The sequence below is a fragment of the Camelus bactrianus genome, chromosome 4 (genome assembly GCF_048773025.1).
Source record: "Camelus bactrianus isolate YW-2024 breed Bactrian camel chromosome 4, ASM4877302v1, whole genome shotgun sequence".
Classification (NCBI taxonomy): Eukaryota; Metazoa; Chordata; class Mammalia; order Artiodactyla; family Camelidae; genus Camelus; species Camelus bactrianus.
In genome coordinates, this window is record NC_133542.1 from 74,744,647 (window position 1) to 74,761,537 (window position 16,891).

The following is a 16,891-nucleotide window of genomic DNA, read 5'->3' on the forward strand; positions in this document are numbered from 1 at the left end:
CCGGAGAGGGCGGCCGCGGCCGGGCGGGGCACTCACCTGGCAATCTACCATCATCCTCAGCCCTGGCAGCACATCGCCAGCCCCAGGGCGGGGCCCAGCGCTCGCAGAGGCCGCTCGCCTCGGCCCGCGCGCGGGGCAGGGGGGCGCCCGGCTGCGGGGCTCATGGCGCGGCCTCCCGTCCCCGCCGGGCCCGGGACTCCACGGCCGCTACCAGCGCCGCTCCCATTGTCTGCGCCGCGCCGCGCCGCGCCGCCGGCCGCTGGGGCCCCGCTGCTCGGTTCCGCCTGGGCTCCCTGGCTCCGGCCGGGTGGGCGGGGACCGCCTCGGCCCCGCCCCCGCCCCGCCCCGCCCCCGCCCGCCGCAGGTGTCGGGGCGGGCCCCGCCGTGTGAGCTCGGGGGCGCGCACTGGCCTCCTACTCGCGGGCAGACGTGGGTGGACCCGGCCGGGACAGCCGGGCCTCGCGTCCACGGTCGGGCGCGCACACGGGGCCTGCGCGGGTCCGCGGACCGCGCGTGCACGTGAGCCCCGGCTTGCCTTGCGCTGCCGCGCGGCGCACCCAGGGCTCAGCTAGCGGCGGGTCCCCTGCGTCCCCGCAGCCTGCTTTGTTCCTCCTGTGCACCCTAGGACCCCGAGCCACCCCAAACCCAAACGGGCAGGGGCTGGGCCGGGTGGTAGTGTAGACCTGGAGTTGTGGGAGTCACCGATTATACACCTCATCCTGTCTTGGTCCCCGTATGCCACCTGCAGGAGACAGCTCAGTGCCTGGCTGGGACAAGCAGTCCTCCAGGCAGCAGTGGACACGGAGTACAGGCAGGAAGAAAGTCAGGCCGCACCTACCCCCTCCTCTACACCCGCTCTCCTCCTCTTCCCGGCAGGACCTCTGGACACAAGGTCCAGCCTGCCCCCTGCTGCAGCCCTGGCCGGTGAAAGGGGGCTGGAGGGAGCCCAGGGAGGAGGGGCCCCACTACCGGGATAAGCGAGTGCTGGGGGTAGTTAGTGATGGTAAGGACACCTCCTGGGCGCTCAGGGGTTTTGCCCCTTTTTATGCATGAACAGTGGCTCATGTATAAAAGGTCTCAAGGTGACTCAGCTCTGAGTGACCAAGTCCAGCCGTGAATGAGGGGCTCACAATCATTGCTCTTTTCCATCACTGAGCCCTGTGCTGACCATCAGAGGCCTCGTCCTGTGCTGGGCTCCTCCTGCCAGGCAACATCCTGAGTCCAAGCACTTAGGGCACCTTCATCTCCCTGCTTTAATCCCCATCACTCCCTCCCAAGGTCAGAGTCACTGACCCCCTTTTCAATGGAGGAAACTGAGGCTCTGAGAGTCTCAGGAGCTTGCCTGTCACAGGGCTGTGAGGTAGCCCCTTGTGAGTTTGAGCTAAGGTCAATCTTACCCCAAAGGCTGTGCTTACTCAGGAGCCCGAGGAGGTGGCCTTTGGGCCCAGCCTTGGAGGTGAGTTCATCATGGATGGGGGGCTGTGGGGAGGGGCACTGCAGGCAGGGGGCCCTGAGCAGGGCAAGGGCTTGGAAGGGTCAGTGCAGGGAGGAAGGCTGTGGGGAGGTGGAGTCGGGGTGAGGGGTGCACACTGGGAGGACATCCAGACCACAAAGGACGCTGAATGTTGGGCAAGGAGTACGGGGTCACCGCAGGTTGGGGGCAGCAGAGGACATGATCCAGGTGGTTTAATCAGAGCCACAGCATCTCAGTTGGAAGGAGCTTAGTGCGTGCATTATTCACGCCATTCAAGCGTGCATCCCTGAGATGCAGCCAGCGATGCAGTCTGCCTGTTTCCTCCTGTGTACAGTGTGGGCTCTGGTGGTCACCTCCCCCTCCCAGGGTTGGGCGTGTTGCCTGGCAGGCCCAGACCTAGCTATTTCTCCAAGTACCTGCCTGGAAGTCAGTGCCCACAGGTGTCCCCACCATAATCCCATTTCATCCTCACCCCAGGGCCTCAGGGAGGTGACCTGCCTAACATCCCACAGATGCTAGGACATGCTCAAACCTGTGTTCTCAGCTGCCTCACATTCACACAGTCGTTCAACAAACACTCATGGAATCCCTCTGGGGTTTCAGGGACTGGGCTAAACCTGGCAGGCCACCATCTGTGCCCTCTTGGGGTTTACCAGCTGGGGGAAGGGGTGGAGATGACTAGAACATTGTAAATGATGACACAGGAATGAGGATTTATGGAAACACTGAAAAGTACCCACTCTGGAGGGGGACACAAATCAAGGTAGGCTTCCTGGAGGAGGTGAAGTCAGGAGTAAGTATCCAGGAACTGGCCACGTGATTGGACCGGGAGGCCTGACTGGTAGGCAGTGTGAGCAGAGGTGTGCTGGGCCAGGCCCTGCGACAGGGTAATGATGTTGGGTTGTCGGGCATGGAGAAGAGGTAGCTGGCCATGAAAGGAGAGGCGGCTTACGTTTCAGGGGCCACTGCAGACATTCTGTAATTGTAATTTTGTCTATTTCTATTTCCAGGCATTCTCACCTCCTTCTGCCAGGCCAGGCCTGTCCCCCACCACCCATCCCACCTTACTTCCTCCCAACCATGGAGGAGCTCCAGCCCCCAAGCCCTTAGCATCTTTTTGGAAAGTAGACTGTACCCCAGTTTGGTTCCAGGAGTTGGGCACTGTCACTCACTCAACTTGTGTCTGAGGGCCATGCCCTGGGATGGGGACCAGGGTAGCCATAGTACCTGAGGGCTCGGGCCAAGGCTGAGAATGGCCCAGAGTGGCCTGGGAGCAAGAAGGGACCCCTTCCTGCAAGGCTGATGCTGCCCAGGTCTCAGGGCCACCTCCTTCTCCACATCACAGGCCCTCTCCCTGCTCCAACATGGAAACTCCTCGAAGGCAGGGCCTGTTCCTTCAACCTAACCGGCTTCACAACCCCTCCCTCCCCAGGGTGTGGACAGACATCCTAGGAAGGTGCTCCCCACTGGTAACACATGGGCCGTGGTCCACCCAGGCCTAACTGCCTAACCTCCCCGATGCGTCTTGTCCAGTCCGCGCTGTCTCCTCACACTGGTCAGTCTGCCCACCTGTAGCCTGTCCTTGTTCGCTGGCCAAACCTGCAGGAAGAGTGGGCTTGGGGCTGGCCCCAGCTTTGCCAGGGGTGGCCAGGTCAGGGGTTCCTCCTTCTCCCATTATGACCACAGATTACATCCCTCTCTGCCCCCCCCCCCCCCGCCTCTCCCTTACATGGCAAAGACGCTGCTGCCCCCAGGAGAGTGGACACTGGGCCGCCCCCACCACCACAACTCTGTCCCACCAGGCAGATTGGACCACAGCTGGGCTCTGAAGCCTCTCTAATCCTGAGCCTGCACAATGCATGGCCTGGGGGCCCCATGCCTGTCAGGGGCCTCACAGGGCTAAGGCTCACCTGGGACACAGGGGCCCTTGCAGACACATTTGCTATGTGCTTAGGGTCTAAGAGCCCACAGGGAACCCAGCTGGTGGGCTCTGCTCCAACTCACCAGTGCGGCTTGTCTGGTGGCACGGTTCCACTTCACCCGTCTTCCAGGAGACTCGGGGTGAAATTCTATCTGTCGCAGGGGCCAGCTTCAGCCCAGGTTTCCTGGAAGACTGTACCCCTCCACCAGCTGACTGTATCGGCCACTCTGGCTGACTGAATCCCTAGGGGCTGGCAGTGCAGACAGACGTGCGGGTGAAGCAACAGAGCCTAGCGCTCACCACCTTTATTAAGAACTGCCCTAACCCTCTTACAGAGAAGGCAGCTGGTGCCAAGGGAGTGTGGGCCACCTCAAGTGCAGGCTGGACTTGAAGCCAGAAAGCCTCAACCTGGTCCATTTCAAAGGCGCACTTGGGGTCCCGAGTGAGAAATTGGCTCTGTGTGGCTGGGGGACATCTCAGGACCCGGAACCCCTGCAGCCTGAGAAAAGGGGTCCAGGGTGCCTTTCACACCAGGGTGCTGGAAGTGCAAACTTAAGGGCAATAGGCAACAAAAGGAGGGGGGTGTGGGGACTTCAGTCCCTGGGTGGGGCTGAGACTCCAGAGCCCGCCCCCAAGGCACATGTGTGGGGTGAGGCCTGCGGTCCCTGTCTCCTTCTACCTCTAGTCTCCCTTCCTCCCTTTCGACCATTTTGGGGCCACGTGCTGTGTGATCTTTGCATTCTTCTAGTGTGAGCATGGCCCTTTACAGTTTGCAAAGGCCTTTACACGCCCATTTTCCCTCTGGATTCTGCTGGCAGACTGGGAGGCAGGCAGCACAGGGCTGGTCTCAGCTAAGGCTTGAGAAGTGAGGCACTGTTGCAAGTAGGCTGCACTGGGGGCTGGCGGGCTGGGTACTCACTGGGGCAAACTGGGTGCAGGGCTTGGGGTCCCCCCATCCACAGCAGCCTGGACTCTGCCGTCAGCTTCTTAGCCAGTTGGTGTCCTTGTCCAGTGTAGAAAAGCGGATCAGCTTCAGGCTGGGAGGCTGGGGCTTCCTGTCATCCCAGAGGTACTCGGGGGACAGCACTTTGGAGGGCTTGTGTGAGATGAAGCGGCGGTTCAGGTGGCTCTCCTCCTGCCAGACTGCCATGATGCCATTGGCCTTGTCCGCCAGGATGCCCATGTGGCAGCCCCTGGTAAACTCGTACACCCTGGCCACCCGCCCCCCAAAGACCGCCCCACCATAATAGAAGTCCCCCTCGCCATCAGCCACAAAGGCAGTGGAAACATGCCTGCGCTCGTAGGGGAACTGCTGGCGGGGTACAGTGAAGTAGCCTGGGTGAATGGCAGCCACCAGGTCCCCTAAGGTCTCCGGGCCCCATGGGTTCCGGAATACCATGTCCACATCGACGCAGAACAGGTAGTCTACCTCCCGGTGCACACTCTCTGCAATGTGCTGGCTGATGGTCTCCATCCGGCGTGTGGAGATCTCCTCCCAGTGGGAGTGCCTCTTGATGGGGACGATGCTGAGGAGGCGGCCGGGGCCCAGTGGGACCCGAGGAAGGGCCGTGGGGTCATCGGTGAAGACATAGTAGCGCACTCGGTAACCCTGCATGAAGAAGCGTTCGGCCGACTCCAGGAAGTGCTGGACGAATTGGGTGTACCTGGTGGACATGACTCCATCATCCACCACCACCGCCACAAGGCTGCCGCCTGGGTCCCCAGTATGCGCCAGCACCACGCGGGGCCAGGGCCTAGCTTCCCGCCTCAAGAAGTCGCTCAGGTCTGACCCTCGTGGTCTTCGTCTGCCAGATTCCTCCAATCATAGCACCAACCTCCTAAGATCGTCCTAATAATGATACTTGATGACTCTCATAGTCACGGACAGAGCTCACTTTGACTGAGTCTTACTAAGTGACAGGCAGTGTTCTAAGAGATTCTTACTTCCTTCTGGCCTCATAAACTCCCAAGAAGGCCGGCACCACAATCCCCACTTTACAGGCACAGACACTGAGGCTCAGAGAGAGGAAAGTAACCAAGCAGCAGGCGAGTGGTGTGGGGTGCTGGGTGCCGGGACCACGCTTCCCGGCCGCAGCTGATTGGGTGGGTGGTGCCCTGACCCCAGGCGGGCAGCGCTTTAGGCGTTGGGGCCCCATCAGGGTCCCTCTCTCAGGAGCCCCAGGAAGGGACCCAGAGGGAAGCTGCCAGGTAATGGCTCCTAAAAGAAAGGTCGTGGGGGGGAGGGGGAGGGAGGGGAGCAGAAAGTGTGGGTGGTGGTCCCGAGAGTAGGCAGGCGTTGGGGTGAAGAGAAGGTCCTGGGGTGGGGCCAGCTTTGCCTAGGTCTCTTGACCTGCCTGTGGCCTGACTACGGACCCCTGTTTATGTGACGTGGTCTGGGGGGGTTTCCATTCCTTCACACCTGCCTGGACCGTTCAGGGGAAGCAGGGTGGGTGGGCGAGAGGGCAAGGATGTCTCCTGACAAAGGCTCCTGCTGCTCCCTCACCTAGGCTGCCCCCCTCCCCCTGCCGACCCCATTCCGTGCCAGGGCCAGACCGTCTTCCTCCAGGAAGCCCCACTCCTACCATCACAGTCCACAGCTTCCCGCCTGCACCTGGTTCAGAGCCTCCCTGGCACCCGGGGCAGGGCCCTGTCTCTCCCAGGACTGTCCGTCCCTGGGGCTCAGAAATGATAACCACCCTCTCCCCGCAGCCCAGCCCACCACTCACTTCCCCACGGCAAACACTGTGAGCCCGATGGTCAGGTTCAGCGGCTGGTAGATGTGATGCAGAAGCTCAGGGTCGAAGGTTCCCTCAGAGACGATGGGCGCCAACCAGGGTGTGAGTGTCAGTAGCCTGGTGTGCCTGGCAGCAGAGGAGGCCGTGGGGGCTGAGACCCTCCCCTCATGAAAGCCTCAGTCTCCTCTTGGCCCTGCCTCCCCTGCTGTGTGACTCTGGGCAGCTTCATCCCTGTCTCTGGGCCACAGTCTCCTCACAGGGAAAGTGGGGATCATGATAGCTACTCCCCAGCACGGTCAAGAGGAGAGAGTTAACACACGCCAAGTGCCGGGGATGGGGGGGTCAGGCATTTCAGGAGCCTGCTAAGTGCCTCAGAGATGGAGGTCATTAACATCATCATTACCATCAGATCACGTGCTACGAAACAGCAGGCCCTGTGCTCTGCGTTTCACAAACACCATCTCATCTGCTCCTACAACATCCTAAGAGGGGGGTATTATTATTATCCACCTGTGCAGAAAAAGCTCAGAGCAGTTGGGGAACCTGCCCAAGGTCACACAGCAAGTGACAGAGCTGGACTGGGGCCCAGGTCCCAGACTACCAGGATCCTAAGGCCACATGACACCTCCACTACCCCAACTTATAAACCAGAACTCTGTCCCCGCCACTTCCACCCCAGGTCTCTCCCTCTGCACCCAGGCCCTGCTCCACACCTACTTCTGCTCCAGCAGCTTGGGCTGAGGGTACTGTGACCTGCAACCAAGAAGGGCCAGTGGTGAGCGGAGGCAGCCCCCACCCCCGGGGCCACCCAGCGGGGATGACAGTCTGCTTACTGTGCCACGGGCTGGGACGGCTCCTCACCCTTGTACTGCAGCTTCATGTTGCTGGCGGGAGAGGTGAGGCAGAGCTGTTAGTGCCACGATCGGGGGCAGAGATGGGAAGCAGGGAAGGATGAAGATGAGCTGAAGCCCCCCGGGGCAGGCACCCCTCCCCACCCCCCGCCCCAGGCTCCATGCAGATGCCCTTCCCCACTGCCCGGCCTGCTCCGCGGGGGCTGGGCTCCTACAGAAGCCGGCTGTCCAGGGGCGCTGTATGATTTGAGCCTGGCGCCACTTGTCGAGAAGTGGTGTTCTTTCAGACTCGTTGCTCTGTAGGACGCGGCGCTGGGCGGGAGGTTTGAGAGGCTGTAAGGTCCCCGTGAGCCCACTTTCTAGCCTGGGACCCTTGGGCGAGTTAATTAGCCTGAGTCCACAGCGATGGGCAGTTGTAGTGTCCACTTACACAAGCACCAGCTGAGGCGCTACCGTGAAGGTGCGTGCATGTTTGGTAGATGTGAATAACATCTACACCGGCTGAACCTACATAAAGATCATCTTCTTCAGTCTGGGGGGCGCCTAACACACTCAGCTGAAAGACCTTAAGGATAGAACTGAGGTTTCCCTGAAGAAGAAGAAATTCTGTTGATGGACAGCCGTGTCAGCTCCTGCCCAGAGTTCCCGCTCGTCTTCCCGACGGCCTGCTCTGTGGATTTCAGACTGGCTTAGCCACCCCCACAGTCACGGGAGCCACTTTCTTTAAATCAATCAATCAATTGATCGATCTGTCGGTGTCCCTCCCTCCTCTTGGTTCTGCTTCTTTAGTGGATCCCTGACTGATACACCCACTTTTCCTCATCTGTAAAAGGAGGAAGCATCCTTAACCCTCAGGGCTGCCGTGAAAATTAAAGGAGCCATGGAAGTCAGGGGCTGTCAGCCTGTGCTCAGCACAGAAAAAATGGTCAGAAAGACCAGTACCCTGGCTTCTTCTTGTCAGGCAGTCAGTGTGGTCAGCCTCCACCAGCTTCAGCCCAGGCCTACCTGGGTGAACTAGAAGAGGGGTGCCCAAGGAAGGAGGTGGCCGGCGGCAGGCTCAGACACAGGAGGCTACAGGTCATGCAACTCCGGGTTCTGCCACTAGGTGGCTGGAGAGACCCGGGGCCAGACATCTCACTCCTCCGGGTTTAGTTCCCTCACCCTTAAAATAGGGACAATACATTCATTCTCCAAGCAGAATTGAGGCCTGCAGAAGGGAAAGGCTGGCCCAAGGCCGCCCAGAAAGCAGGTCAGAGCCAGCTCCAGCAGAGGCCCGAGGTCGGCCATAAGGCTTAGACCACCTCAGGATGCGGTGCCTGTCTGCTTGGGTACCTTCAATATGTCACATAGGATGGGATGCCCTAGGCCTCTTAGAGCTTTCCTACTTTTTCCAGTCTATGCTGTGTGTGTGTGTGCGCGCGCACGCGCGTGTATGTGTATGGTAAGATACACATTACAAGGATTTAATATTTTAACCATTTTAACGGTTCAGGGCATTAGGTACATTCACATTGTTGTGCTACCATCACCACCATCCATCTCCAACTCTTTCATCATCCCAACCTGAAACTCTGTCCCCATTAAACACTCACTCCCCATCCCCTCTCCCTGAGCTCCTGGTAACCATTATTCCTACTTCTGTCTCTATAAATTTGACTATTCTAGAGCGCTCATATAAATGATACCCTGTAATATTTGTCCTTCTGCCATCAGTCTCTACTCTTGAAGCAACAATGTTTTTAAAGTCAATCCATCAAATTGGCCTTCTGATCTAGTTTCACAAAGACAAGCACATTTCAGGTGCCTGCTCAGAAACTGATGGGACTGACAAGATGGCCAGAAGTGAGAAGAGGGAAGGGGCCCATGTTCCCCACTTCCCTGGCCTTCAGCGCCTCCCCTGTCCCCATCAGCTTCAACACACCCCACTCTGGCCACATTAAAAAGTTGGACATAAGAATACCAAGGCCACGGATGAGCTACAGCCAAAAAGAGGAACTTCACATTTCCAAACCTCTGAAGGTAATAAAACTAAACGTAAAGGGGAGATCCAAATGAACAGAGGGGCAGCTGTGACCATTTGAAACAGACAAAAAAATCTCCAACTTCAGTCTATTTAAAAAAATAACTCAGGAGAACCAAAAGACAGACAAACTGGAAAGAAAAAAATGTAGGAATTACTTGCAACCAAGGTGACAGAGACCCTGAAAACAGGCCAAAGAAGGGAGGTGGCTGAGCAGGCGAGTCACAGAAGAGGAAATTCAGTTAAGGGAAAGCATGGGGGAGATGAGGACCTGGTAGGAATCAAAGAAGTGAAATTTAAAAATTTAAATTAAAAAAATAAGAAAAAATTAAATCAGATGGCATTTCCCGTCTCCATCTCCAGAATCAGCAAGATGGTTTGGTTTTTGTTTGTTGTGATGCCTGATACTTCCAGCACCTGCCCAGATGCAGGCAGCTGCTGGGGGTGGGAGTGGTGTTGTGTGAGTGAGTATGGCCGAGATGGTCCCTCTGGGGACAACCTGACCAGATGGATGAAGAACCCAGCCATGTCCTCTGGCTCAGGAAGGAAATATACCAAACAAAAGGATCCTCAAGATGGAAACCGCTTTATAATCAGAGCTTTACAAACTAATTTAGAATGCTAGGAGACTGGAAACAACCCAAATGCCCCAAAGCTGTTGGTGGAAAAAGGAGAGGGGTTCAAGAATCAGAGCCCAGCCCCTGGGTTGAATAAAATGATGGTGACCAAACTCTGACAAATAAAGCCAATTCTGGGAAAACAGGATAAAAATTGCAAAAACAGCATGGTCGCAACTGTTTTCAGTAGCAAGTAGCCTTTCTGCTTCTATTCAAATCTATCCAAGTTAGAAAGCGCAGCAATCAACAAGTTGATGAACTTTGGAATCAGAGTATGATCAGACCAGGAGGACACAAGAGGGTTTTTTTTTTTTTTTTGTCTTTTCTGTTTTCCAGCTTCTTAATTTCCATATTCTATGTTTATAAGAGTAAAACACACCTTGTTGTTAATTAGTAGTCTCTGATCCAGATTTTAAACGTTTCTTTTGCTGTCACGAAAAACAAAAGACCATGGGGCCAAATGCACCCTTGAGACTGTCCCAAACCATCTTCTCCACTCTTAAATGTCAAAAAAATCAGGCTTGTGGAGAAGACGGGTCCCGTATCCATTTGTTCCATGAATTCACATAGAACACAAAATTGAGCAAAAAGGTCAAGTCCTAAAAGCATTGTTTACTGAGTACTTCCAATGGGTCGGTCAGGTGCAACACCGGATTTGTACAGGCATCATTGCAGCCCATGCTCCAGGTGGCCCGGGAAAGGCACCTCTATCATCCCATTTTACAGATACAGCAAGTGAGGCTCAGAGCTATGCAACAAGCTCCAGGTCACACCATGGAGGGGGTCCTGCAGGGACACCCAAGGACTGAAACAAGGGAATTTCACTCCACATTTAGGGCAGTTCACAAATTACCTAAATATTTATCGCACTGATCAGAATCATGAGCTTATGACCTAAGAACCTGCAAAGTGACCTTAAAAACCCTCCCAACTCCCCCACTCTGGGTAGCTCACAGCGCCCCCAAACTTCCTACCCAGATACTTACAAGATCGATGGGCAGGGGAGATAATAGGGGACGTACGAGACCGGCAGTGAGCTCTCCACATACACCCTGGGAAGGAAAAACACCTGTTTGACTCCACTCTGCCCCTGAGGCTGAAAACTCACTTGTTTGTGGGAGTGAAGGCTCCCAGGGCTGCACCTGGGGATCCCCCATCACTCCTTGGGTCTGGCTGACCTCAGAGGACAAAGCCTCCTGGCCTTCTGCAGTGCTGTCATTATGCCCCCATGCGGCCATTCATTCCTGGGGCAGGAATGTTCTGGATGCCACACCCTGCACATAAGGGGCTGAAGGTGAGGGGCAGCCCCGGGAGCTTTGCAGAAGGAACACCTGGGGTGAATTTTGGGGCACAAACAGGAGTTCCTCATTAACACGGCGAGAAGAATAGTCCAGGAAAAGGAAAGAACAAGTGCAAAGGTTAGGAGGCCAGTACAAGGCAAACCCCCCCCCCCCGGCTCTGCCCCCATAAGCCAGACTAGTTCAGTCTTAACCGGGGCTGGGGTTGGGGGACAGGTGTGCTAGGAGAGGTGGGTGGGACCTGGGAATCCTGTGAAGGGGTCAAGGTTTGAGGGGTTGAGATGCGGACAGAGGGGGTGTCTGAGGTGGGGAGGGAGGGCTCCATGGGGCATGCTCACCACAGACAGTAGAGGGCCATGCCCACCAGCAGGCAGAATCCCAGGCCCAGGGCTAGCCTGGGGCAGTGCATCTTGGGGTGCAGCATCTGAGCCTGGGCACCTGCAGAGACTGAGTGTGCCTTGGTGAATCAGCCCACCTCTCTCAGGGCTCTCAGGCTCTAGGCCTGTGTCTCCAGGGTCCGGAAACGCCTGCAAAGGAATGTTCCTTATCCAGGGAACAGTGGCCCCGTCCTTGCTGCCTTGCCCTCCCCTGGGTAGCCCCACCAGGGGAATGTGGATTCCGGGTATCTCCTCGTCCTGCTGGACGCCCCGCCCCCGGCCCAGATCTGGCAGTTCCGGTAGGTTGACCCGGCGACAGAGGCTCAGCGCTCAGCCGAAGCCTGCAGCTGTGCCTTGGGAGAGGCGCTCAGGTCCGGACGATCGGCCCCCGGCCTCGGCTCCCCCAACCTCCTTACGCCGCGAGCAAAGGGCGGCCATCCTAGGGACTAGAGCAACAGTGCTGGGGCCGGGCTTGGAGGATTCCCGGGGGAAACAGGACACCAGAAAGCAGCCCAGAGCCGGGACAGCGGGGACACACCAGGCCTGGGGACGGGAGCGCTGCGCAGAGAGGGGAGGCCGCGATACCCCTAGGAGGGATGGGGGGTCGGGCAGGGGTGGCAGCAGTGCATTCCTCCGGGAGGCGGGGCCTGGGCTTTCCAGGGGACCGCCGGAAAGCACCTCAGCTCTCACAGCTCGGCGGTAACCTGGGGCAAGTCACTCTCCTTCCCGCTCCGCCACAGCCTCAGTGTCCTCCTCAGTTATAGGGGTCTTGGTGGTGGTGGTGGAGGGGAACAAGACGCACTGCCCCTGATAGGCGGTAAGGGCTGTAAAGCCGCTTGGTCCCGCCCGGGTCACAGTGAGCCTGGGACCCCCGGCAGCCCTGCGGGTATCCGCCCGGGATCACATAAAGCTCCCCGGACCGGAGTTTTGGGGCTTTGGCCCCTGTTCACTCAGTAGCCTCTAGCAAGCCCGTCCCTCTCCTCCGTCTGCGGACCCGTTTCCCTACCGGGCTTGGGGCGCAGCGTCCGACCCTTAAGGCCCCGCCTCGGGCGTCGGCTCCGCTAGATCCTGCCTCCTGCCCGGCCCAGGCCCCCGGGGCCGCTCTGCCGACGCAGAGCCAGGCCCGAGCTCCGTCCGCCCCAGCCGGGGATCTGCATCCAGAACGCACACCTGGACTTCCGCCGACCACTGCGGGCCCGGGACTCGCGTTGCTCGTTGCTCCTCCTCCGGCCGGGCGCGGGGCGAGGACAAGGTGCGGCGGAGGGAGCGCGACTGTCCCTGCGGGCTGCAGATTCACCCCACTGAGGCCGGACCAGCCTTAGGATGGATCCTAACGGCGCACCCCGGCCGGGAAATCAGGGATTGCCGGGGTTCCGGCGAAATCCGGCGGCCGCGCAGAGCTTCCAGTACCGCACTGGGTAGGGCCTGACTCAGGGCCGATCGGGGGCGGAGCCTGGTGGGATTCTGGGGAGGGAAAAGGAGCCTTGCGCCCCGCCCGCCCATTGGCCGCAGCCCCACCAACCAGCCTTGCGCCCCGCCCACTCACCGCTGCCCCGCCTATCTTCCCGCACGCCCCGCCCACCAGCTGCCGCCCCGGCCCCCCGGGTCCCAACGCGCAGGGAGTCCTCTGGGCTCTATCCTGCGTCTGGGCTGCGGTCTCCGAAGCAGCGGGCCCGGCTTCCGGGCGAGAAGTGCGCGTCCGGCCACTGCTGATGGGGATATGGGCCTGAGAAATAAGAGAAAGGATTTGGGGGAAAAAACTACTGTTTTTAGAAGAGTTGGCCGTACTTTCCAACCATGGCCTGTAGGGGTAGTATTGACCCTGGTTCACCCCAGGGATTCCAGGAGCCCCAGGGAGACCCTTTTACACGTCTCCAAGCATAGGCCAAGCGCAGGGCTGGAGGCCTTGGAGGTAGAGGCCTCTGCTTAGGCGTGGTGGTGGTGGGGCATTCAGAGGGACAAAAAGAAGGTACCCTGATGGTAAATAAGGGGCCAAGCAACAAGGGCTGGGGAGGAACTTGGTACAGACCATATGGGACTTTTATCAGGAGGTAACCCCATTGGAAGTCGGGGAATAGGTGGACAGAGAAACAGTATGGAAGACAGAACAACCATCAAGGCTCAGAGAGGTTATAGGTTTGCTTGAGATCACATTGATGCAGCTTGAAGTTACAAACCCAGATCTTCCTGGCGCCTGGGCACAGCCTCCCAGGTCCTTTGCGGACGTCATTGCCCGTGTCTTTGGGATTTCCCTTGAGGACCCTAAGTTCCTGGCTTGTTTCCCCAGAGTCTGCAGGGGCCTGGCACAGGCCTGGGGAGCTGGTGACTGTTGGCTGAAAGGTCATGACTCCATTTTTAGATGCAAACACTAGTTTCCCAGGATCTAGTCTGGGACCTGCTGATTGGTTTTTCTCACTCAGTTTGTGTTTTCGCAAAGTTCTCTGGTGTACCTTCTGGATACTGGTCCCATCCTGACAATAAAGAGTTGGGCGGGATGGGGCAGACCCAGCCCTGTGGCCCTGGCAGACATGCCAGCATTCTGCCAACGGGCAACAGCTGTCCCCTGACCCAGCCGACAATCTCTGTTATCCCCATGCCCGCTACCCTCCAGGAGAGAGGACAAAGTCAGCCTCAGGGCAGCCTCGGGGTAAAATGGTGAGGGAAGATAAAAGGTTCCTGAACTCTCCTCCTGGAGGGTGACTCGGCAATGGGACCCCGATACCCTTCCCTTTGGTTCAGTTTATCTACTTCTAGAAACCAGAGGAAACGACTAGAGACACGTTTCAGCTGCTCATGTGCGTGGATGGCCATCTCTGCCTGTCTCTGAGAGCCCTGCAGAGGACACCCCAGGGTCGGGCCGGGGGGGTCTCAGGCGGAGGTCCCCAGTGCCCTTACCACCGCTTAGTGGGCCGTGACCGAGCGTGTGGGGTAGCTGGGACTTTTAAGTAGAACAGAAAACATGAGACAGCAACCCTCCCAAGAAGAGCCAGTGCTTCATGGACTCTGTGTGCACGCGTGTGCATGTGCGTGTCCTGCGTCAGATGTGGTGTGTGTTCCAGGTGGGGGCAGGCCCAGGGGGCAGGCCACAGTGTGTCTGGTGTGCGGGGGAGGGGGCTGAGGTATTCCAGGCCCCAGGGCCTCTGACATCCCTGCTCAGGGCTCCATTTTCCAGGAAGAGGCCGAACCAGCCAAGCCTTGTGCCTTTGGGCTGGAGGGACACGGCTTTAACCCCAGTGCTGTTCCTCACAGGCCAGGAGGGATCTTGGCACCTCAGTTTCCCACTTAGAATATAGGGGAACCATTGTCCCTACCTCAGAGGTTCTTTTTTTTCTTTCATTCTTTTCTAATGAAATATAGTCAGTTTATAATGTGTCAATTTCTGGTGTACAGCATAATGTTTCAGTCATATATACATACATACATACATTCATTTTCATATTCTTTTTCATTATAGTTTACTACAAGATATTGAATACAGTTTCCTGTGTTGTTTATCTATTTTATATATAGTAGTAGCTGCAAATCTTAAACTCCCAATTTATCCCTTCTCACCCCCTTTCTCCCCTGGTAACCATAAGTTTGTTTTCTATGTGTGTGACTCTGTTTCTGTTTTGTAAATAAGTTCATTGTCCTTTTTTTTTTTTTTTAGACTCCATATATGAGTAGTATCATATGGCATTTTTCTTTCTCTTTCTGGCTTACTTCACTTAGAATGACAGTCTCCAGGTCCATCCATATTGCTGCAAATGGCATTATTTTATTCTTTTTTATGGCTCAGTAGTATTCCATTGTATAAATATACCACAACTTCTTTATTCCATTATCTGTCGATGGCCATTTAGGTTGTTTCCATGCCTTGGCTGTTGTAAATAGTGCAGCTGTGAACATGGGGTGCATGTACCTTTCCGAATTGGAGTTTTCTCTGGATATATGCCCAGGAGTGGGATTGCTGGATCATATGGTAAGTCTATTTTTAGTTTCTTTAGGACTCTCCATGCTGTTTTCCACAGTGGTGACACCAAACTGCATTCCCGCTAGCAGTATAGGAGGGTTCCTTTTTCTCCACACCCTCTCCAGCATTTATTGTTTGAGGCACGTTCTTTTTAATCAGAACTTCATTTCCCCCTTGCATTTGCTGACAGGGAGCACAAGTGATCCCAGAAGCCTAGAGGCTCTCCTGCGCTAGATGCTCCCCTTTCTCACTGCCAGCTCATCCATCAGCTCCTCACCCTCTCCTTCTCCCCAAGCTCCTCCCATCTCCCCTCTTCTTGGATGACCTGGCTGAGGACCAGTTCCCCTGGGGCAGAAATCCAACCTGGCCAATCTCAGAGAGCCTGCCTCTCTCTTCCAACACATGGTCCACTGGGACTCTTGAACCTGAGGAACAGAGGATTCGCCTACCTGGTAACAAGGAGCGTGACCCTGCTAGCAGTACCCCTGCCTTTCTAGGAGCACTGTTATGCCTGACAGCCTCCTGGGGAACCAGAGCGCTGGGCAGGGGTCAGGTGGAGGGTACCCCATCCATAGCTTTCCTCATCCTCTGAACTGGCCTCACTTCCATTCCCTTCCCACCAGCAGTGAGTCTGTCCTCTGTGCTGCCCCTGGGGCCCTGATCTGCTGAACCAATTGCACTAAACCTTCTATAGGACACTGGTGTGCCAGGCATTCTATTAAGTGCTTTCTCTGTACTAACTCATTAATCTTCACCCGATCCTTACCTTTAAAAGGTAATCAAGGCCCAGAGAAGGGAAGTGATCCGCACAAAGCAAGCAGCAGAGCCAGGGTTTGGACCTGAAAGATCTGGTGCAGAGGCGAACCTCTTAACCGCCCCACTCTGATCCAGCACTTGCTGGAGCCCAAAACTCATTCTTGCCCAATATTGTGGCTCCTAAAAGAGCTGTGTTTAGCTTTTTCTGCCCTCCTCAAGCCCCCAGCTCTTTGCCCCAGTGCTCTGAGCTGTGCCCTGGAGTGCAGCTTCTGTTTTGGTGCATTGAGAACTAAGAAGGGGCTGAGATTTGACCCACTTGCAAACTAACTGAGCCTGTCACCATTTCCTAGATGCCTAAGACTACACGGATTCCAGGGTCAGAGACAAAGGACTTTACACCTCTCCCCATGGCAGAGAGCCACGTTTCTTGTTCCCAGGGGCCCCTGTGTTCTCCCAGTCCTATTCTGGTGATGGGATGCTAAAAGCTTCCCAGGAAGTTTGTCCTCTTCCAGCTGTCGTGGAACTCCAGGTGCCCTGCTTAGACTTCTTGTCTGACTCATCATCTCCTGAGCACGAAATCTGCTTGGAGGCACGTGTGCTGGGCGTGAAGACCTCATCTGTCAGCCCGTCAAACGGCGTGTTCATTGCTATGCCACCAGCATTTAGAGCTCTGCCTGCATGGAGCACACCCTCAAGAAATGTGGGAAGTTGCAAAAAAAAAAAAATGTGGGAAGACGGAGAGTGGGTACAGCTCCGTGGTAGAGCGCAGACTTAGCATGCATGAGGTCCTGGGTTCACTCTCTAGTCCCTCCATTAAAATAAAATAATAAATAAACCTGGTGACCTATCCCCAAGGGAAAAAAAAGGAAAGAAATGTGGGAAGAAGGAAT

At 56.6% G+C, this 16,891-nt stretch overlaps 2 protein-coding genes across 11 annotated transcripts in view; both read right to left on the bottom strand.

The window, feature by feature from the left end:
* Positions 1–192, bottom strand: part of RALGDS (ral guanine nucleotide dissociation stimulator) — a 62,060-nt gene extending 61,868 nt beyond the window's left edge. The window contains exon 1 of the mRNA XM_074362489.1: positions 37–192. Within this exon, the coding sequence (XP_074218590.1) occupies positions 37–54 (18 nt within the window). The 5' untranslated portion in view covers positions 55–192. The remainder of the gene's footprint in view (positions 1–36) is intronic.
* Positions 193–1,351: 1,159 nt separating this feature from the next.
* On the bottom strand, positions 1,352–12,752 carry GBGT1 (globoside alpha-1,3-N-acetylgalactosaminyltransferase 1 (FORS blood group)). Of its 10 annotated transcripts, XR_012506596.1 has the most exons (10): positions 12,464–12,752; positions 11,255–11,443; positions 10,605–10,670; positions 6,964–7,014; positions 6,848–6,883; positions 6,122–6,256; positions 4,315–5,059; positions 3,479–3,645; positions 2,986–3,073; positions 1,452–2,450 (listed from the first exon to the last, which is right to left on the bottom strand). XR_012506596.1 is itself a non-coding variant. In XM_010955916.3 (7 exons), the coding sequence occupies exons 2-7, from the start codon at positions 11,338–11,340 to the stop codon at positions 4,375–4,377; spliced, it is 1,059 nt and encodes a 352-aa protein (XP_010954218.1). In that variant the 5' UTR covers positions 11,341–11,443; positions 12,464–12,752; the 3' UTR covers positions 3,671–4,374. The 10 variants fall into 10 exon arrangements, 6 of the variants coding, with proteins under 6 accessions (XP_010954218.1, XP_045373311.1, XP_074218592.1 ...); XR_012506594.1 differs by having other exon boundaries at positions 1,408–3,073; XR_012506595.1 differs by having other exon boundaries at positions 1,410–2,450; positions 2,986–3,645.
* Positions 12,753–16,891: the final 4,139 nt, after the last annotated feature.

Bases quoted from the DNA above. Each gene is read 5' to 3' on its own strand.
- GBGT1 (XM_010955916.3), bottom strand. From the start codon at position 11,340: ATGCTGCACCCCAAGATGCACTGCCCCAGGCTAGCCCTGGGCCTGGGA. The intron at 6,884-6,963 runs GTAAGCAGACTG...TCTTGGTTGCAG, and splicing joins CCGTCCCAGCCCGTGGCACA to GTCACAGTACCCTCAGCCCA. The intron at 6,257-6,847 runs GTAGGTGTGGAG...CTCTGCTGCCAG, and splicing joins CCCAAGCTGCTGGAGCAGAA to GCACACCAGGCTACTGACAC.